The 22,733-nt window shown below is 38.0% G+C and overlaps 1 protein-coding gene across 3 annotated transcripts in view; it reads right to left on the reverse strand.

The window, feature by feature from the left end:
- Positions 1-21,588, reverse strand: part of mrvi1 (murine retrovirus integration site 1 homolog) — a 37,332-nt gene extending 15,744 nt beyond the window's left edge. Inside the window, exons 1-11 of one of the 3 annotated variants that reach the window (XM_084405564.1) lie at positions 21,545-21,588; positions 15,201-15,297; positions 14,635-14,758; positions 13,074-13,551; positions 7,792-8,010; positions 4,052-4,158; positions 3,798-3,862; positions 2,930-3,103; positions 613-690; positions 479-525; positions 325-381 (exon numbers count right to left, since the gene is read on the reverse strand). In XM_084405564.1, coding sequence (XP_084261690.1) covers positions 325-381; positions 479-525; positions 613-690; positions 2,930-3,103; positions 3,798-3,862; positions 4,052-4,158; positions 7,792-7,863 — 600 coding nt within the window. In that variant the 5' untranslated portion in view covers positions 7,864-8,010; positions 13,074-13,551; positions 14,635-14,758; positions 15,201-15,297; positions 21,545-21,588. Of the gene's footprint in view, positions 1-324; positions 382-478; positions 526-612; positions 691-2,929; positions 3,104-3,797; positions 3,863-4,051; positions 4,159-7,791; positions 8,011-13,073; positions 13,552-14,634; positions 14,759-15,200; positions 15,298-18,558; positions 18,813-21,544 lie in introns of those variants that run through there. The other 2 variants (XM_084405565.1, XM_084405563.1) reach the window with 2 other exon arrangements.
- Between the last annotated feature and the right edge of the window lie 1,145 nt (positions 21,589-22,733).

Genomic DNA, 22,733 nt, shown 5'->3' on the forward strand with positions numbered 1-22,733 from the left:
GTGTACTTTAATTTCAGTCGAAAAGTCAGTTTGAACTGTTTGTGCAATACATTTCAACTCAATGTAATGCAGATTTTGTGAGTAAATGCAGTAAAACATTGTTGTTACTCATTTCACATGTACTATATTAGACTGCATTAGAAAGGAAAAGGTCATGATGAACTAAATTGGCACTTGACTAACATTATATGTTACAATAAAAGGAAAAAAAGGAGGAAAAGAGGAAAAAATTCAAACATGTTTGCTAATAGTCTTATACCTGAAACACTGAAGGAGGAAGATTAAAGTGAGAAGAGCAGAAGGAATAGCATTAGTTACACAAACCTCCTGCTCCGGCTTACTCGTGTCCTCTTGGTCATGGGTAGATGGTACCTCCAGATGCTGACCAGATACACAAACAAAAACAACGAAACATTTATCATCACCAAGGGGACACAATATCAACGCTATATAGAAGGGGATTAGAAGTGAGTCTCACCTGAATTATGGAGGGACTTGCTGGAGGAGTTGCGAAGACCTCAGGACCTGGTGGAGCAAACGAAACCATTTAGCTTAGATCAACCATGGAAAGGGACTCTGCAGGCAAATGTGAAAGAAAGCACAGCATGGTACCTAGTTGTGAGGGTGCGGAGAGGGAACTGCTTCTGGATAGTCTGGGGGAGGAGCATGGCGTTGGGTTCGGGGAGAGAGCTGTAACCCAAAGACACCGTTAGCCATTTTTGGACAAAGTTTGGATATTACTTCGCTTTATCTCTTATCGACCTGTGAATATGCTCAAGTCGGTATGCTGTGGCTGGTGTGCAGGATAAAGGAGGAATTTTGGCTGGTGCTCAAGACATTTGAGGACATGCGGACATGATGTTAAAGTCTGATAAGCAAGGAAATCACAAAAGCTGAAAATAAACAAGCTGCTTCTGAAATAAACATTTCAAGATTGCAACAAAAACATTCACCACTTGGAAGAAGTGTTCTTCATTTTTACTATCAATGGGAAATGATTTTATATAACCAAGCAATTGTCCAGTTGCTCGGTTGAAAACTTGACAGGCTGTCAGTTACCACAGGAAATAGTGTTTACAGTGCTGCATTTTTCAATGGAAGTCTATGGGACGTGACTGAGATAAAACGATAATATACACAGTTCTCAAGAGATAGAAACAAGACTTAAACATTGTACATGAGACAATCTCTAAATTCCTGTTAAGAAAGACCATGTAAAGCCTAAACATTGTAACTTTTACATGATATGCGCAACTGCCTAGAAAACCACTGCATGACTGAAACTGGAACATTACTGTTGAAGGAAATCTTTCGTTAAAGGTCCACTGAAGTGCCTTGAAACGCACAGCATTATTCAATGTGTTGATGTACAGTAATTTCCACTAAAACATGAAGACAGACATTTTCTAAATAAAGGTGCAGTAAGTGAATTCTGAGTAACACTGTTGAAAGTGGATCGAACTGAGCACCAAAACACACTTGTAGCCAATCAGCAGTAAGGGGCATGTCCACTCATAAGGGGGAGGTGCCTGCATTGCATAGCATGTTTGTGATTTGTGGGCAGGGCTATCAAGATAGGGGTGTGATGCTTTTGGGTAGGAGCGTGTTTGTTTTGGTGATTTTAAATATCAACAGTGTTTCTCAGAAATCTTACTGCACCTTTGCATTGTAACTTTTTTCACGATCAAATTGCTGCAATTAAAACTCGCCAAACCCCATTTTTGGCTCTTTGTCCTTACACTCTTTATTGAAAAGAGTGTGTAATGGCAGTTATATCCACTGTTGGCAATGCTGTTAAAATATATTGTTGTTGCTGAGAAGCTGAAAAAAAAACCCCGGACGTGTATTGACGTGACGCCTCTCTTCAAACACTGGCTGAAATTGAAGCTAAAAGTTGAGACAATTTTTTAAAAGCGGATTTCATGTTCTAGACATACTAACAGTATATTGTCTTGAATGGCAGCAATGTGATTATCCAATTTTTCTATGTGTTACCGCAGAAAAAATGTGTGACCGCTCGGTCGAGTTGCCCAGTTAGGGTAAACTGAACTGGATGCTAGCTAGCTCAGCAACACGACCATAACTAAATACATATACAGCCTTGCAAAGGGGGGACCAACAAATATCAATGTCTATTTATTTAGAATAAATTCCCTTTTGGTAAAATGGTCGGGTGTCTAAATACTTTTGTCCATATAGTGTATGTGTTTGATATTCTATTCTAATTTATTCGTTTGTACATTGAATGTGAAATATAATCCAAACATTAAAATGCATCTATTCTAAGGATGAGAAGTTGTTCCTTTGTTTGAACAACAAAAACCAATGCTTTGTTACCAAAACCATGTCATATCAATAATTTGTTTTATTATATTTCTATTATATACCATTGACTATTTGTCTTTTACCTTAAATTCTATACAGATTGTCACTAGATCTATTATGTTTATTATTTGTAATATAATTTAATAATTATTTATTATCATTATATATTTTGTTTTGTTGTACTTGTTTATTTACTTTAAGATTTTATGAGATTTGTATTATATTACGTTGACTGTTGCACTTTGTGTTATAATAAAAACATGTTTTTTAATAATTGTTTTACTAATTCATGGATAATGTTAAAGTTTTTATATGAAGAAACTTCAACTTCATTTGCACAAATGAAAAATTCCATTAATGCTTAATACTTGTCAGTTCATGCCGAAAATTACCCTAAATGGGCAAGTCAACCGTCTGGTTGACTTATGTGTCCGCTTAGTGAATTAGTCATCTGAAAAGAAAAAAAAAACCTGAAAAGTTGCTAAATGAGGTGTCAAGAACACAATTTTAGCAATAAATAATTTTTTTGCAAAAATGTGACTGTTAAAGGGTTAAATGAAGTTTAAATTTAAAGTCCCTCTAACTGGGGTTGTGATCTTGTTACCTGTGGGGGAGTCAGAAAGGCTACAGGTGGAGCGTCGGCCCCTGCGCTGCAGGAAGCGATCGCTGGCTTTCTTGGCCTGATCGAGCAGCTCCAGATTCTTCTGACGGTCCTCTTCAGACAACTTCAGCTCAGGAAGAGGATCCTTCACCAGGTCTATCACGTGTCCATCATCATCTCAAACACAAATGAGCACACACAACCTAAGCACAGCTGTACAACACACCACCCCGCTAACTCATCTCAGGGGAGAAACAAAGTAAACAGAAATCTAAGTGGAAGCATTTCCGTTATTTTGTACGATTCCTTCTATCACAACCATCCCTGATGTATAATATAAGAATTAATCAAATTTACATAGGGCCAGGTTTACTAACAGCTTGCACCAGCGCAAACCCTTTTTTGCCGTTAAAACTACTGTCAGGATTTACTAAAGACACGCAGTTAAAAATTTGCACTGAAAGGCATGGACACAGTTATTTTTGCAGCTGACCTTATTGCATATGCTTTTGTAGGAATTTCCCTTTCAGATGCAAAATTTATGGGAGGAGAGTATTTAAATGAATCACGCAAAATGATTTACTAAGGTTTGCGTTAGACAATTTACTGGTTTTACTGTCCAAAAAGCATATCTTAAACCAGACGCTAATTTGCACTGCTCTTGGTAGATTGAATTTGCGAGCCGTCAGTAGATCTAGAGCAGAACCTTCCACTTTCATTGGCGCTTTTTGCCCTGTTTAGTAAATCCGGCCCATTGAGTTACTTCACATGACTATTTTTACATTGCATATTGTGCCATATGAAAACATAATTATCTCTAAATACTACAAAATATCTAAAACAGTACGTTTACATGTATAGTTGAACATACCCACTGTGGTGATGGGACACGATGATGCAGAGTTTCGGGAGAGACGAGGCCTAGGGCTGTGTGATCTGACACACACACAGATTAAAATCACATTATACCAACACTGAAGAAGTTCACATTCAGCACAAGTACAAACAGTGACTTATTTTAGCAGCTTTTTACAATGATTGAATTACTAAAACTGCTGTTTAAAGGCTAATAAATCAAAAGAGATTTTTTTTAGGAATCCTGTAATGGGTCTACGACATCAATACCTGGCTTTCTCCAAAGGACAGGAGTCCTGCTGGCTGACTTGACTTGGAAGCACTATAGCTGGTGGAGTCATGGTTACATTTACTATCTTGCTTTCAACTGGAGCGTACTGCAAAAGAAACACAAGGTTGCTTCACAGCATCTCTCGGATATGGTGACAACAATTTCTGTAGCGTTTTGTAGTGGAAAAGGGAAAGAAATCAAGAGCAAAGTGTGATTCAGTCCTGAGGAAGTATGGAAACTATTCCAACTGTACTGTGCAGCTTTACTTTTTTTAGCCTCTGCAAAGAAAATCTCTCACATACCAACTCAAAATACTTAGCTTTATCCCATGGGAAAAACAACATGCTCTGATAACATTCCCTTTGAGAGAGGAAGTAAAATATTAGTCTTTGCAATCATCCAATCACATTGTTTTTCTTTTTTCCAATATTGTGTGATTCTATTGTCTTGATCTACAATTGATCTGTGAAGACTTTTGATCTATTTTTAAAATCCATTTCTGTATTTAAATATACAGTATATATAGTTTATGTAAAAATACTTTCACTGCAGGACTGCAATCTGTTCATAGTTTCATGAAAAAGTTTCATTCTCTGTGTGCAACAAACCCTCTTCAATTAGCATCAGAAGCGTTCACTGACTGAGATTTACAACATCAAGTGCTATCATACTTTCATACACAAGAACTATAATGCAGCGCTTAAGTCCTTGCTGTCGTTCGGTACAGAGTGGAAGCTTTATTTGTTTGGCCTTTATTCTGGGATTAGATAACTGAAGTGTAATATGATTTTAAAGAGTGGTCTTATCTGAGTCCCAACCTTTTAAGACTCACTGCATGAGTGGATTGAACTCACTCAAGAATAACACAATGAAACAACAACCCCTGACAGGCTTTAATGTTCAAACAGTCTGTGGTCTCCAAAAGAAAAACAGAACAGTAAATCCTGCTCGAGTCCTGAAGCTTGTCTTCAGTGGAGCAATAGTTCTTCTCACTCACAGGCCGTGACCGAGACATTTGTAACTGCTTAACGTGACATTAGGATTTCAAATACCCATTCTGGCATTAGGGTACTGATAATATCTGAATCCTAATTGAGAGTGTTGTGTTTGCTTTCAGGAAAAGATTAGTGTTTACAGTACTGCATTTTCAATGGAAGTCTAAAGAAAAGATTACACTCATTTTCTTTCTCCTCTGCTGATCCAGGGATCGTATGTCAGAGGTGAGGTGGTTAGTGCACGTGTTTGAAGGAGGAAAGACAGGGCACATTTTATATGTGGTGTCTTTAACCTCTACGTATTTACATAAAAAAATAATTTGTTTGGTAGATGTGTTCATGTTGTATTGCAAAACACTTTGGTAATACTTTATTTTACAGTGTCCTTGTTGCGTTACATGTACTTACCATAGTAATAACAACTAACAACTAACCCTCAACCAAATCCTAACCCTATAGTAAGTGCATATAGTTAATAGTTAGTTCATATTACTATACTTAACTATATAATTACACTTTTGCTGGATACGGGTAAGGTTAGGGACAGGTTTGGTGTGGGTAGGTTTAAGGGTAAGTTAAGGTGTAAGGGTCGGGACAGTGCAATTATAGATGTACAATGTAAAAAACATGTATGTATGCAATAAGTGCATTGTATCAAATTATTTATTTTAAAGGTTAGTGCATAGTAGTTGAAAGACACTTAATATAAAGTGGGACAAGTCATTTTTGTGGCACAGTATTATATGGTAAGGGGGGGATGGGGAAATAAAATGGCCTCTTTTTTCTTTTTTATTACTGAACAAACTATGGTTCTGATTTAAAAAAAAAAAAAAATCTGTCTATGCAACACACTCTTCGTACTGCAGTTTATGGTGCTGTTGTAAATGGAGGAATAGGTTTAAAGTGCTTTCACTTTTGAATGTTACATATATTTTAGCAAAATGTATATTTTAGTCAGAATTATTGCACTCTGTCTGTTTGACGTGCATGCGTGTGTCGGCGCTCTTTCAGTGAAGTCTGTGAAGTTGGATGAGCCTTTTTGTAAAATGGAAATACTTTCTAACATTTACAGATAAGGTACGGTTTTATGTTCTCATGATCAAAACTTGGATTGTGCGCTTTTCCCGCAGCAGCTCACTGTTCTCCATTATTTTATGTTCATGACATAAAAAAATATTGATATAAATATTATGTCAGCGTTTCAAATTATGTATTATAAGTTCAGCACATGCGGTGGTAAAAACAATGCTGCATTCATTCGGTACGAATGTGAGCAGAACTAAAAGATCCGTACCGTAAATCTTTGGTACAAAAACATGTACCGTTACACCCCATTGAGGTCAGATTGGGTCTGTTATATCTCAACTACTGACATGAGTTTGAGATGGGATTGTTTGACCAACCAGTCAGACATAGGACAAGAAACAATGGGGGATTGAGAGTTGAGAGAATAAAAAATGACCCACAACTTTACTGGAAACTCAGGCTTAAGGCCTGTTCACACCAAGACAAATATTCAGTATGAAAATGTGGTGTGATAAACAACTTATATTGGTCTGTTCAGACCAAAATGAATATTTGCATGCCATAAATCCTAAAAAAATGTTTTACAGAGAGGTGTCCTGATCTTTTTTCATCGCACTGTGAACAAAGCTGGCCAACTAATAAAGGCTGTGGTATATAAATAATGAAATAATGAAAGCTGACTGTGTTGTCGCTTCGCGTCATCTGTGCCTCGACCGGAAAATTGCGCTTGAACAATGCAAAGACTAAAGACAATAGCCAACTAGCAGGAAATAACAGGTGGCAGCAGTCTATATCCGTCATTCAAAAAAGAAAACCGAAACTAGGGCCTTGTTTACACCTGGTATTAAGATGCGTTTGGGTCGATCGGATCACAAGTAGACGAGGAAGACACATTCCCGTTTACACTTGGTGTTTTAATCCGACTCTTTTGTCCACTTTCAACCACTTCTGTCCTGATTTCTTCGAGGGGAGGGTCTATGGACGGGTAAATTAATGTGTTTTTTCAGATCTTTCGATCTAATGGACAAAATAAGCTCACGCAATTTACATATGAACACGCCGGGACGACAGGAAAACATACGGAGGGCATCAGCTTTCATTTCTGCTCTGACAGCCGCGAGACCGAGCCAAACGTGGTTAGTGCATGTTAGAAATCAGGAATGGTGAAAGAACAACACACCACAAAAACTGATCTGACAGATGCTAAAGAAAGGCCAGACTATGGCCGGCTTGGTGTGTCATGGCCTTAAGATTGACACTTGCCCAGAGACACAGCTGTTATATAAAACTACGACTTGGTGGCATTAACGATTTTGCTAAGCTACAGTGAATAGCACAGGAAGTATCTGGTACCAGCTTTCTTGTCTCTTGATCAACATAGCAAGTGCAAAAATCTGAACACCTGTCTGAAACACATGCAAATACTGTTTGACTTCCTTTCTTCTCCATGACAAGTGGATGTCAGAAAGTTGTAAACCGCTGCCCAGCTGGTTTTCCCGCATTGATCTGAATAGACTGAATGTTGGTGTGAAGATACCTTTTAAATGGAAGCAACATAATGTGCCCACACAATATATCAGAACCCATGCATCTATCCTCCCAGAAGTGCCATTACTACATATCTTTAGACTTGAAACTACATTGAAAAGCCTGATCTGGATCTGAGATGAAATGAAAAGGCGTCACGGCTGTGATGTGAAAAATATAGTTAGACTCACTGTGGAGGGCGAGCTGGATGTACTGTCGAGCTCCTCTGGGGAGTCTTCCTCTTCCTCGGGCAGGGTGGGCATGGCAGGGGTGAGAGGGGGTCGAGAGCGTGTGTGGGGGAAGATAAAAGGGGTGGCAGACTCTGTCCCGAAACTATGAGCTCTCTTTAGTGGAGTTTGCTCACCCTGTGAGCGTGTGAACTGACATACAGCAGATGGGTCCTCTTGGTCCTGTACAGACACACAACATAACACATAAAAAAAAACTATCTTATACAGTCTCTTACAAAACAGAACTGTTTGTGGCAGTGCCGTGGTACATTGATGGTAATCTGCTACTGAATGATTGCCATATTCGGTAGCACTTTATTTTACAGTCCTGTTGCCCATGTGCATACTATGTACTCATTATAGTAATTGCAATAACTGGGTTATAACTAGGTATTAACCCTGAACCTACACCTAAACCTAACCTTACCCCATGTAGTTACCTTATATTACTAGTACTTTCTTAGGTAAGTACACTGTAAGTACAAGTAAGTGCACATACTGTAAAATAAAGTGCAACCTGATATTCATATATACACTACTAAACTCCAAGGTACCTCAATGAAAACAATCACATAGCAAAAGGCAGCTTAGCCTGATTAAACGAATGACGCTTTTTTAATGGAAAAGTTCCTATTTCTGTTGAATTTTTGATGTGATAACTGTATTAAAAAACACAGAAAATGAGTGTTCATTTCATGCCTCTCATTTGCTGTGTTTAAAATGTATTATGTATATTTTGGCATTATATACTATCGGCCAACATGCTCACTAAATCAGTGGTTCTCAGAAGGGCTGACAAACTTCAACGGGGTCTTAAAATTAATTAAAAAAAGACAAAACAAGCATTAAAGGTGCCCTTGCGCCATGGATTATTTTATTATTTTAGAATGTTTCCTGGGGTGCCCTTATAATGTTAGTATGTTTTTTAGATCAAAATTTGTTATAATTTAGAAATAAAAGGCATATTTCCTAGCCTGATTTTTGAACACTCTGGCTGAAGGGGCGTGTCTGTTGTGAGGCTTCAGTAAACGCCCACTGCTGTGATTGGCTGCTGTGAGACTTTAGTGTAAGCTCGTTGATCAAGTGAATGAAGATCTTATCATTGCAATGCAGTTTCTGCACTCTCACTAATGATTTCACCAATGCAAACATGATGTACGTACAGTAAGAGCTTCGTTGTGCAGTGTAACAGCGTCATTGATTTCATAACGAGTTTTGGCAAGTGTCCAGATAAACTCGCGCTGTGTGATTGACAGCTTGGGCGACTGGAAAGGGATTGTTCTTTGATCGCTATCTGTATATTAATCACAGTTTAAGTGCGATTATTTTCATCCTACTAAGAGAAACGACGTGAAGTTGATTGTTTAGTCACAGGCTTGATTTACTGATGCATAAACAGTATTGAACGACTTTGAGAGAAAGATTATCTGTCTGAACTTGAACAATTACACATCAGACATTCACATAACCCACTGGTTCTTCAGAGGCTCGGATGAAGGAACTAAAAAAATACTTTTGTGTTCATTTGTACATCCAAACACTGAGCAACTGCCATGCTTCGCTCGTTTGCAAGCCATGATGTCTCTCGAAGAAAAATTATTCGGACGATGATTCGGCTGGCATATGCAAATTTTTGGAGGCGTACATATTAATGATCCCGACTGTTGCGTCACACACAATCGGTGTTATGTGGAGATTCGCCTATTTTTCAGGGTTTTTTTTCAAAAACGAGATTTAAATAAGGAGAAAACAATGCTGTTTGAGACTCACTGTATGTCAAGTCCATGTACTGAACTCTTGTTATTTAACTATGCCAAGATAAATTCAATTTCAAATTCTAGGGCACCTTTAAAAAAAATCCTTCTTATTTTAATTCCACCCCTTCAACAACTCATATTGGTGAATACCTGTGACACCAAGAGAACACCAAATAATAACAGTAGTATAACTACATCAATGTGTTTTTGTTTTTTTTACATTATAAAAATAATATATTTGGTTATTTGTAAAGGAACCTCTTCATGGCAAAATGTATGCATGTTTCCCCCTCTGTCTGGCATTTGTCCTATCACAAAGCCCAATCTTTTGTTCCTGCCTCCCTAATAGGTTCAAGAGGAAATGTTTCCCTTAAGCAAAGTAACAGTTACTGATGGCATCTTATACAGAGTACAAAACTACTCCTACAGTGATTAGGACTAGTGCCAAAAGGGTCAACATCAAGGGACGAAGAAAATCTTCTTTGCAGAATAAATGTGTGACCAACATCAACAGTGAAGCACTTGCCTATTTTACCTCTAACATCTTATCTCTACCATAAACACACGTCTAAAAATATCCATGAGTCATTAATGCAGCAAATCACAATGGGGCTTGCAGTTTCAATTGTGTAAAGCCATTTGTCTCTCGAGTTGTTGTATAAACACAGCTTGGTCACAAGATACAGATCGAGGAGAAAGGAGACTCCTTCATTCTCCCAAAGGAATGCATTCCATATTCGTTTAAATCCATTCTCATCTCATCTAAACGCTACCAAAGCTATCTTTGGCTTCCTGTACACCCAAACAAAATAGGAGACAATTTCAGAGACAAATGCTATTTTAGTGAATGTCTTATAAGGGAAGAGAAACTGTACAGTGTTTACATGTTGTGAAAGGCAGAGAGGACTCCTTAATAAGCACAAATAAAACCTGCATCACTCATCCCACACATCTCCATAACATTGAAATCCTATTAATGACTAATGAAATGGTGTTTTGAGTAAGTTGATGTGTTGTTGCTATGATGTTGGTTACTTTCTGGATCAAGTCGAGTCGAAATGGACAGGTTTCCACCAAGTTTGTGCATTTTATTTATAGGAACAATTAGAATTCTGAAAAAGCCATTTCTGATAAAACAGTGTTTCCATCCAGTGGGTTGAAGAGAACAACACAGTCATTTCTAGAGAGATTGATGCAGAATATAAAGGCAAATGGAAGTAAAAGATTCTGTGGCTTATTTGTTCAATATAATAAACTATTTGCAGCTTGGAGTTTGCACAGAAAAAGTTCCCATGAACCTTCTGTTTGTTCGCAAGCAATCTGCAGTATCTCCATACTCTTTGAATACTCCAAGGTCTTTGAATTGAGAAACAACCAGAGGAATATTTCAGATGCCATGCAAAGATGTTGGTCAGTTTCATTAGCCGCTTTCACACATACAGACTTTACTGGTAAATTACCGTTAAGAGATCATGTGTGAACAGGACCTTTTCAAAAATACCAGTATCGGTTCTGGCAATTTACCGGTATGAGAAGTTGTAATATTACCAATAAATTACAGGCAAGATGGTGTGTGTGTGTGAAACTAAGGCGCTTCTCCTCATGCGGGTGAATGAAGACTTATAACAGCGCAGCGTTTAAAGATCATTTCCGATGACTGACATCACAGAATTTACCACTATTTTGGTGATGATGTGGGAATGGGTCTCTTAACGTAAAAAAAAAAAAGTCAAAACGCCGTTGCTTATGTGAACAGCATCTTTTTTTTATTGACCGGTAAAATCATTATGGTAATTTTACGGTAATTTACTGGGATTACTGTGTGAAAGGGGCTAACCTTCTCTAAACACATGAAGGTTTGGTTCTGCATTAAGGAATTTATTCCATAAATGTGCTTCCATCCTAGGTTCTGCATGTCTTATTACCGAAATAGTTTTTTATCTGCCTCAACTGAGCGTGTGCTTTTATTAAATTGCATCTAGCTGTGTTCATTCAGCATTTTCTGTGCAATATCCCAAAACACGCATTAAAATGGCGATAGAAATGGCTGATTCTGGTCTTTGAAAATAGTTTAGGGTCTTTTTTCAATTGTTGTCGAATGTTTAATTGCCTGCCAGGTGATCGTAAGTCAGGACTCTCAAAATGGGATCAATGGGAGAGCAAGGCAGATTGAGATGTTTCTTTAGGGATATCCCTTTGGTGAAGCCTTTAATCCGGGCGCACAGTGCGATTTTTGCTGTCATATGAGCTCACAAGTTTTTTTTTTTTTTTTTTGTATTGTCGCGGTTTGCAGTGTGTGAGAGAAATTACGTTACAAGCACCTCCCGACCTATGGATAATTTTTAAACATGTTTTTATTTTCACCAGTGAACAGGCTGTCCTCTATTCCCAAATCCTACACAACCAAGTCACATTGGCTAGATCTATGAATATTATTAAGCTATAGCCCAGAGGCTGCAACAACCACAGCATGTGCATACACTGACACTCTCTCGCTCTCTCTCTCTCTAATTTGCACATTTGAGAACCTGGACCACAAAACGAGTCACATGGGTCAATTTTTCGAAATTGAGATTATACATCACATGGAAATTTATACATCACATCTGAGGATACAAAAAAAATTTAAACATTGAGAAAATGGCCTTTAAAGTTGTCCATTTCTGTTCGCGATTGTGCCGCATTCACTCACAAAAATAAATGTTTTATATATTTACAGTAGGAAATTTACAAAATATCTTCATGGAACATGATCTTTACTTAATAGCCTAATGATTTTTGGCATAAAAGATAAAGCGATAATTTTGACCCATACAATGTATTGTTGGCTATTGCCACAAATATACCCGTGCGACTTGTGACTGGTTTTGTGATCCAGGGTCACATTTATCTTTTTTTTTTCTATCTTTCTTTTTTCTATCCGAAGCTATAGCAGCAACATTGAAAGCTTCGGTCTCCGTGTTTAGCGTGAAAGATGTTTTGCAATTGCCTCCCGAGTGTCTGAACTCACACAGTGTACGCCCGCCTTTACTGGCACTTGTTCCTAGATTACAGGTGTCTAATCCTGCTCCTGGAGGGCCAATGTCCTGCAAAGTTTAGCTCCAACCCTCCCTAACACACCTGCTAAACTCTGCAGGAAGGTGGCCCTCCAGGAACAGGATTGGACACCCCTGTCTTAGATCATACAAAAACACTCACACCCCTCTCTTAATTAGCAGAATATGAGAACCAAAACACTGGAAAGGATGCATTCCTTAAATGGGAAAAACATTCTTGAGTTCAGGTTAAAAGCAGGAAGGAGAATCACAAGTTTTTGCCAATTGATTCCAAAGGTGTAATGGACATTAAATGAAGGAATTTTCAGTAAACAATGTGTTTTTATCCGTAAATATATCCAAGGTGCACAGCTCTTTGTGGACACTGAATCAGTACCAGATAAAATGATATGGTTCAACAATGTGTTTGATAATAATGGATATAACTCACCCCTGGAGTGTCAGTGAGATCAGCAGATTGGACACTCTTAGATGTGTCTGAGTCACTTGTTTTGGGTTCCTCTTGAGTCTCACTGTTCCCTGTCCTTGCTTGACTCTTTCCACTATACTCAGATTCCTCTTGACTCCTCCCAATGCAATCTGACTCCTCAGCTTCCTCTTGACACCTCCCGGGATCCTCTACTTGGTTCTCCCCTGGTGAACTGAATCCTTGGTTATCCCAACCGTCCGCTGACTTGGAAGACTGTCCTTGTCTCAAAAGTTTTAAGGCCTCTGTTCTACCACTACAGTCTGATTTTTGGCACCTCCCAGAACTCTCTGTTTGTCCTCTGCTGTTTTGTAGCTCAGGTCCTTGACATCCAGCCTCTTCTTTATCCGGACTCCTGCACTTTTCCTTGTTTGAGGCTGAGGTGCTCCCACTGGCCTCTGACTCTGGGAAGAAGCTGTCACTGCTTGCTGGCCGGTCTAAACTATAGGAAAACAATAAAGAAAAGTCACTAGTCACTATATGACCTATTCAATCCAGAACAACACAACATCATAATATACTACTTATGAATGAAAATGTGAGTGGTATCTGCCCATACCAAACCCAGGCGTTTGCAGGACGTTGCCAGGGTGTTGCTATGCAGTTGTTTTGGGGTACTGTGAGATGCTTGTTAACTAGGATGTTTAGTGGTTACTAGGGTGTCCTATTGGTTGCTTGTTAGTTATTATGTTGTCCTGAGAGGTTGCTTGGTGGTGTTTTAAAGTCTGCAAAATGAGCATTGAGGGGTTCTGGTGACAATGCTGGGTAGTAACTAATTATATGTAATTTGGATTACGTAATCAGATAAAAAAAAAAAAAAAAATGCTTTTAATCATATTAAATTACATTTTAAAATACTCAAAATCAGACTACAGTTACATTTTTATTGATTCATATTCACAAAATGATTTTTTTTCTTCTTTTAAATTTTCCTTTCTAAAACTAAAACTTCTTATTGCTCATGTAAGTTCGTAAAGGATATAATTACATGGAAAAGTGAGAGGCCACAAAACATTACTAAATAAAATATTTAATCATATACTTAAAATATTTAATTAATTAAAGTTTTATTTTCTTATAAAATAATTTTTTTAAATAAATACAAAACTATTTATTGTAGTTCCTCCACCAAAACCCTGACGTAATGTAATGTTTAATGCACTTCATGTTGTTGCCATAATTTTTTCAACATATTTTTTTCTTCTTTTTCTTTGTAGTTTTATACCAACATGGTGCAAGATTAACTTATTCATATACTGTCCATTTATTCTGGTCCCTAAATATTTGTGCATATACAGCAAAATAATAGTGGATGGAGACATTTCCTATCGCATTACCCAAGAAGAGTGTGTCCTTGGGGTTTTTGGTCAACGCTAAAAGTAATTTATTGGGGCCACTGTGGGTGACAGTATAAACTCTGGTTCCTGCACAGTCTCACCTCACCCTGGATCATCTTTGTGTGAGGATTTTACATAAACACACACAAGCCTTGTCCTGTAAGAGGTAGAGGAATGTAAACACTGACCCAGCTACATTCTCCTGTCTGTTGTGTGGCGTGGGCTCTTCACAAGCTGACGGTTCCGGCAAGGAGCTCTTAGTACAGAGTAAAGCAGGACTCTTCAGGCTTATCGCTCCCACAGATGGAAGACCTGACGGAGAGGAACCAGTGAGACAGAGATGTCTCAAATACCTCAATTACCCCCATTACACTTATTTTTCCTAGAGAGCAATCAAATTGAATTGAGACTCTTGCAATCTTCTCTACTGTGAAGAAGATATGTGTTGCCTCTAGAATTTACAAGAAATATCCGCTACGTCTCAAACTGTGGTAAAATTTGCAAAGACACCAAATTCTGCAATCAAAAGTCAGATATTTCAATATGAACTCAAACATCAGATTCTTCCAGACCAAAGAGCTCTCTACTCTTAATGTATGCCAATAGTTACGTTCATTATTTTAGATAAAACATCTGAGGCAAAATTACTTCTTTGAGTCATAACTGAGAACACCTGAGCCATGAAAGAGCAACCTCTGTGCAACACAGCCAAACACAGTTAGGACAGAACATTGTAATGGCTTTCAGATATTACCTGTAGACACGGGCTCAGAAGAAACACTGACAGTGCGTTTCAGCCAAAGCTCAGATGGTGAACCAGAGTCCTGAACTAGTCCTGGGTTTTTGCTGACCTTAACAAAAAACAAACAATATACACATATTCAATGATGATTTTATGCCAGATGAAGTTCAAGAATCTTTCCTCTGTTCTGCTGTACTCTGTGTTTTATTATCTTATCAGAAAAGGCCATTCAAAATATCATTGACATTTGAAAAGTGATGAAATCAAAAAGGATTTCCTTAACACTTTGACTAAAATTAGAGAATGTTCCTTCGTTCTGAGAGGAAGAGATAGCGGTTTTAAATGCACACTATAAGAACAATCTTTTCCACAATCTACACAGGACTGATGATTTATATTGGCTTGATTTTTATGGGAATGAATCGTGTTTTGCGATGAAACTTGACAAGAGAGTTTCACAGTTTCAAAAGCACACAGTCATCTTTTCCTATTCACAGGAAAAGAGAAATCCCAAATGAGGTCTCAAATGTTTCTTTAAGATAGCAGTGAGATTGAATGGAGACTTTTTCTTAAATTCCGGCTCTTGAGTTTTTTTTTCTCCTGAAAAAATATATCCCAGTAATCTTACATGTGTCTCCTGTAGCGTTTCAGCAAAGATCTCAATAATGCCTCAAACGTGCTCAGATTTGCCAATATTTCTAAGTCTGCAACAAAAACTCAATGATTTAAATGTAAACTGATACATTTCCAATAAATTCTTGAGCCATTCACAATCATCAAGTCTATACCCTTACTGCAAAAATGTACGAATTACCCGTACTGCTAACACATAGGAAAATAAAAAAACTACATTATGTCTCCTTCTATGAAATAGCAAACTCTGAGCAATAAAATCAGACCCAGACAGCAACATAGTGTCGGCCCAGATGGAATCCACGTGTACCAGATGTGGGCCGGATCTGGGCCGACGTTATGTTGCTGTCTGGGGCATCATTCTCCAGACATGTTGAGCTCTGGTGGTCATGTGGATTATGAAGGTTCAAGTCCAGCCTGCAACAACTACTTTTCACTCTCCACTATCTATTTTTACCCAACCATTCAAAAGTTTGGGGTCAGTATGATGATTGAAAGAAAGAAATTAATACTTTTATTCAGCAAAGATGCATTACATTGATCAAAAGTTACAGCAAAGACATGCATTGTTAAAAAAAAAAAACGTAACTTCTCTATCCATCAATGAATCCTAAAGAATATTTATCACGGTTTCCACAAAAATTTTGCAGCACCACAACATTGATAATAAGAAATGTGTATGAAGGATCACGTGACACTGAAGACTGGACTAATGGCTGCTGCAAATTCAGCTTTGCATCACAGGCATAAAAATTACATTTTAAAATGTTAGTTTAAATTGTAAAAATATTTCACAATATTACTGTTTGATCAAATATATGCAGCCTTGGTGAGCATTAGAGGCTTCTTTTAAAAACACCCCAAACTTTTCAGGGTCAGGTTCAATGTCAGCCTTGCTTTCACCTCTTTAACAATATCATAATAACCAAGACTATCACAAGAATATGGTAAATCTGAGATGGCAGGGCACTCTAAATGATTTCAGCGATCATCAGTCGTACAGGGAGGCCAGACAGCAGGAGTCCAGGAGCCGTTCCCCTGCCGAGCATGACACGCAGATTAATATTGCAGTGTAATCGAATCACCCTGATTATTTCCTGCTGGCCATGAGTCTATTTGTGAGCTTTCTCTCTCTCTCTGTGGTCAGTGAAGGCTCTCTTCTCACTGACCGGTTCTATTTTTAAATGACCTTTGACTGTCACCGCTAAGAGCTCAACTCTTATACATTTTGGGGAGGATGGAAGGCCATCTCGGTGGCAAGTCTCTCCAGGGCCCTGATGACCTCGGCGTTACCTCACGGCAAAAGCTCTGACGCGGCTGCATGAGAAAAGTGCATGTTCTGCCCCGCTCCCTTCACCGGTTATGTAACACAGAGACAGTGAGCCAGATTTGCTGAAAGTTTGGTTGCGTGAAAGAGGAAGTGGTTGCTATACAGTCACTGTAAAAGATTTGAGAAAGAGGCAATTCTGGTGAGCATCACCAAAACCCTGCCAAGAACAGCAACGACCTGGGGAAACTGGATTTCGTAATTCTTTTGGTGCACAAAAGAAAAGCGTGGACTGATAAAGGCCATTTTCTGAATTTCACCTTTACAACATCTTTTGAGAGAGATGGTGAAGAATTCAATGGGGCGAAAAGTATGGGACCACTAGTGGAAATGCATTTTGGATTAAGTTTTTTAATTGAATATACACTTTCAGCATAACAATTTAAGTAAAAAGTTGAATCAGAAAATTGTCACGAATTCTAGAATATTGTACACTGAGGAGAATATTGAATAAAAACCAATATTTTACATCAAAGAATGAACCTAAGGGGGTGATATGACACTATTTTCAACTAAAAAAGGTAAACTTTTTATGCGTTTTAGCCATTAATTTACACGACAACGGCTTTTTGGGGGCATGAAAATGCAAAGCGTAAGTTTTTTGAAAACTATACTGTTATCGTCTCCGTGTAAACTAAAAAACTTTTGTAAATTGTAAAAACGGTGACGTCATGCGCATGTGTATTATGTGTTAAGTCTATAGGTGTGTAGTGTTTCTTTACACAACGACAATAGTGTCGTCAGTATGAACGAAGGAAATACTTTTACATTTTTTTTAGTACATCGTTGTCTTGTAAACGTACCCTAAATACACCGGGTTAAATCAACAAAACTAAATGTAATGGTTAGATCAGGAATAAATTAAGGTTAACACTTTTTCAGTGTACTATTTGGTTTATTTTTTAGCTTTAAGCATGCAATATGACATAAAGTTTGTGTAAAATCTGATGATCATGTTGTCCAGCATGATTTAAGCATCATCCAAAGAGCAGCTTGAGCTTCAGTGGAAACAAGAACATCTGACCGTCTGGAGTCACATGATCAATGTCACAAATACACAAATATGCATATTTAATCAGTGACCTAGAAATTGTGCAGAATCTAAAACTTAGTTTATGTCCATGTTTAAATTAAGTCAAGTCAAGTATTAGACTTAGATGATGATTGAATGGCAGATTTTAAATGTGGTCTCAGACTTTTGTATACATGACAAAAATGTGTCAATTTGTACATCATAAAAGTGCATTTCAGGCCATCAGATTCCACATTTTAATACACAAAATATTGTCACACCTCCCAGGAAACCATGTTGTGTACTTTAAAGTGCTTCTCTCTGGAAGTGTCCGCCGCAAGCTCTTGTCTCAAGAGAACAAATCAATCCATGCAAAGAAAAACTTGCTGAAACTCTACCTGATTGGCCAACAGTGATGAAAGATGCTCTCTCAACAGCACACTATTTCCTTCAAAGCCCTCTTTGTATTTGTGCTGTTGATATTTTTCCTCAAAGCTCCACAATCGTCAGCGTCCTCTCTCTTTTCCTCTCCCTGACTTTTTTCCCTGCACCAGCCTTCCTGTGACTCCTGGGAGCTTTGACCATTTAAGGAGAAGCCTTCTCATGCTTCTCCGGGCTGCTACTGCAGTGTGTATGTGTATGTGTGTGTGTGTGTGCGCCGGTTCGCCTGATGCTCCAATGAGCTGCAGCTGAAGAATGAGCCTGTCCTTCTCAGCCTGTGTGTTTTGGACGTCTGCCTCTTTCTGATTTAGATTTATTTCCTTAAATTTTATGAGGATGAGTAGGAAACTGCTTTGTCTTCGGCACCGTTAATTACAGTAATCTACATTCTTTCCACTAATGAACACACACACAAGTTTAACAAGAAGCATCTGAACTTTAGCAAAAACATGACACTTCAGAGGAAGTGAATATGCAAATATCGTGTGACATCTACCTGCATTAAACCAGCTGCTTTACAGAACATAGACTCAGCTACAGAAAATATGAATAAATTATAAAGTAAAGGTAAAGTCTTCAAACGTTCAACATTTTTACGCTTTCTAAAGAAAACGTGGGATTGGCGTCATGCTGTAATGTTGTGGATGACTGCCTGTGTGTTGTTATGTGGTTGCTAAAATACTCATGCTGGTTTAGAGGGTGTTCGAGTGGTTTCTAAGTGGTTGCTTATCGGCCCAAGGCACAAATCTTCATATTCCGGTCCCTAGATACGACTCAGGTTCCTCCTTCAATGCAAGTCTTGAATTTTATCTACCAGAGAATTAATATTAGAGTCCTACTTTTATTAGTCCATGATTATAAGACAGAAAATTCACATTAGTAACAAGAAAAGATGAACTATTTACTTTTTTATGAAGCCAGTTTGCTAAAAGGAGCCGGGACCAACTAGGGGGTCTCAGAAAAGATCCAAGGTGGCATCAAGATCACTTTAAATCATGTTTTGTCTCATTTTAAATGAATTAATGGCACAGTATGTAAGTTTCGCCACTAGAGGTATCTTATTCAAACCAATAACACAGGTGCAGCTTGATGATGCAGTGAATGAGCGTGGAATCATGGGAGTTGTTGTCTTCACCTCCACAGCCGACGGGAGTCATGGGCAGAAATCATGTTCATGGATGAGCTCATATATTAAAGTTTTATTAACATTACTGTGGTATGAAGCAGGGTGGGGCCGAGAGCCGTGGGACATTTTACGTTTTATTATGCTTGTATGCCGCATTCGGCTGCTGCCGATCCTTTCGTTTCATTAAACGTTGCTTGTTCATTTAACGATTAAAGTTATGTATAATCTCCACCTCCTTCTTCCCTGAACTTTGTTACAGTTACGTTTAATCACTTAAATGCACATCATTTTATTTCATTCTAATGAAACAGCCACGAGTGCTGAAGTAATACTCATACATGTTACTTTATTTGACAAATAAAAATTGCTAAATGTCAAGCAATTAATTTTAAAATATACTGTATGGCCCCTTGAGAGCCACCAGAGGGCACTCTATTGTCATTCCCTCACAAACTACATCTCCCATAATTATCTGCCTGGACTCATTAGCACTCATTGTTTTCACCTGTGTCTCATCTTCTTGTTTGCTCACCCTATATAAGCCTGTTTCTTTCTGTCATTCCCTGCGAAGTCTTGTTTAGAGTTACACTGCAATTCCATGCATTCTCCTGGTTTTCTTTATCTTGGTTTTTGATCTTCTGTCCGGTTTTCTTGGTTTCCTCTGTTTTCGTCTGTGCCCCTTTGACCCTGTTATTGTTTGGACTGATTACCCGGTGTTTATGGCCTTTGCTACTTTGTTCTCGGGGTAAATCAAGAAAACAAGAGATTCAAACAATAAGACTAATGTGTTGAGCTATATAACAATTAGTTTTCTGTCGATAAAGGTATTCAAACAGTTGCTCACCTGCCTAATAAAACAAATAATATTTCAAATCAGTGTTTCCATAGTAAAACCGGAATCGAGGCTAACGTGACGTCATTGACATGCAACGCAATGACATGGGCCGCTACACTGGTTAAATAGCTGATTTCTCTGGATTTAAACATTGTTGGACACAAGTCAACAAAATATATAACATTGTTTCAGTGGTTTTTGGATGTTTTAATAATAATAAACAAAAAAAACTTACATATTGTGCCTTTAAAACAAACTAAAACAGCTATCTGGCATCATATTTATTATTTTAACTTGTTCCTTCAAAAACTGACATTTTTATTTGTTTTGTATTTTATTTGATTTATATCAGGGGTTCTACAATTTTGGAAAACCTATGCAGGAATTTTAAAAGTGTGGTTTCTAGACCTGGAAAAGTCATTGTGGATGAATATACATGTTTCTAGTTATTCTCAAGCTATTTTTATTTTAAAAATTCCCCATAATTCCCAAAAAAAACTAAAATTCAAGTGAACAAGTGATTCAATGGCGATAAAAGTTTAAACCGTAAAGAACATTCAGTCATTCACAGCAATGCTTTAAGGTTACTATGGATTTCTGGGTGTTTGCTAATTGGTCGAAATCGGTCAAAATAGGCCTGCATTATATTTTGGTCTCTAGTCTAGATATGGCTCGGACACTTCGTTCAATATCTCTGGGTGGCAAAAAAATTATAATAAAAATCTATCTTCAATGATCAGCATGATTTTAGGTATCATTTTGGTATCACTTATCCATAGTTTAACAAACAACCCCTGAACCAGTACGTATTCCCCATGGTAACAGTGAGGTTTGCCTTAGCAAGCACAACAAAAGACACAAAAACACAAGTAATCTGCTGTGGAGATACTTGAAGATTTAGCGTAAAACACCACAGTCAAAACTGAAAAGACAATAATGAAAAACATTATAATAAAAATAAAGAGCTTTTTTTTCCTTTTACCTCGTCGCTGTGGTCCTCTGCTCGCGTGTATAGGAGCCATCCACCTGTTTGAAGAGATCCAGGCTTATTTGCAAGTCACGGGTCTGTCATGCAAATGCACAAGTGTTAAAATGCACATTCAATAGTCGTCCATCTGACAGCATGACGCACTAAAGGAGGCGTAGCGCTTGATTGACAGCAGAGTTTTCAATACTTCTTTCAGCCTCCCTCGCTCCCTCCCTCCCTGCCTCCATATCTAAGGGCAACAATATCCTGGCAACCATTTACAAGAGGAGCTTGATCCTCTGACTGAAAGCACTTGGCAAGGCACAGACTCATTGTTTCACTTCCTTTAGACGCGTGCATCAGTTGGACAGCAGTCTTGCAGTCGTAAACGGTTCAGTGATGCTCTAGAAATAACAATCATTTATGCTCACAAACGAGTTTTTCAGCTTAAAACATCTAATCAGTCAATGAAATAACCGAGTGTATAATGCATTGCCTGGGTTAAAACGAGCCCCTCCACTTCCATTCAGCAATTATCACGGAAATCTCCACTTTTAGTGCTTCAGGAGAAGAAAACAAGCTGAAGGACTTCCAGCAGCTGTTATTTATTCAGAGTGGTGTTGTGAGGAGAGGATGATGAATACTGAATACATCAATGTGCAATTCTTTAATACCTGACCAAGAAACTAAAACTAAAAAGAGGAACTTCATTAAAGATCACAGAACTTTTTTAACCATACCACAACAGCTAAACACCAAATGCAAATGTCCTCTCCCAGAGGAACAGGCTTTTCTGTACGGTGAAATAATCTAGTAAATGCTTTGCATTGCGCCGCTCAGCTATAAACTTCTCTAGAATAGTCTTCAGTTCTGTGTACGTGCTTTATAGCATGCTGAAACATTTGCAAGTTATAAAACCAAACAAACATCCTATGATTACCTTTAATAGATAATCAAGCATTTACTTACCCTCATGTTGTTCCAAACCTGTTTTACTTTGTACAAAATGACTTATCTAGAAACATTTCTAGTCACACAGGTTTATTGAGATTCCATGCATGGGTCGGTCTGAGGTGACTACAGTTAAAAAAACAAAACAAAAATCTGCATTAAATTGACCAGAAATGACAGCAAAAACCTTTATATTGTTACAAAACATTTCTATTACAAATAAATGCTGTTCTTATGAATCTTCACTAAAGAA

This window comes from Rutilus rutilus (genome assembly GCF_951802725.1).
Source record: "Rutilus rutilus genome assembly, chromosome: 3".
Lineage (NCBI taxonomy): Eukaryota > Metazoa > Chordata > Actinopteri > Cypriniformes > Leuciscidae > Rutilus > Rutilus rutilus.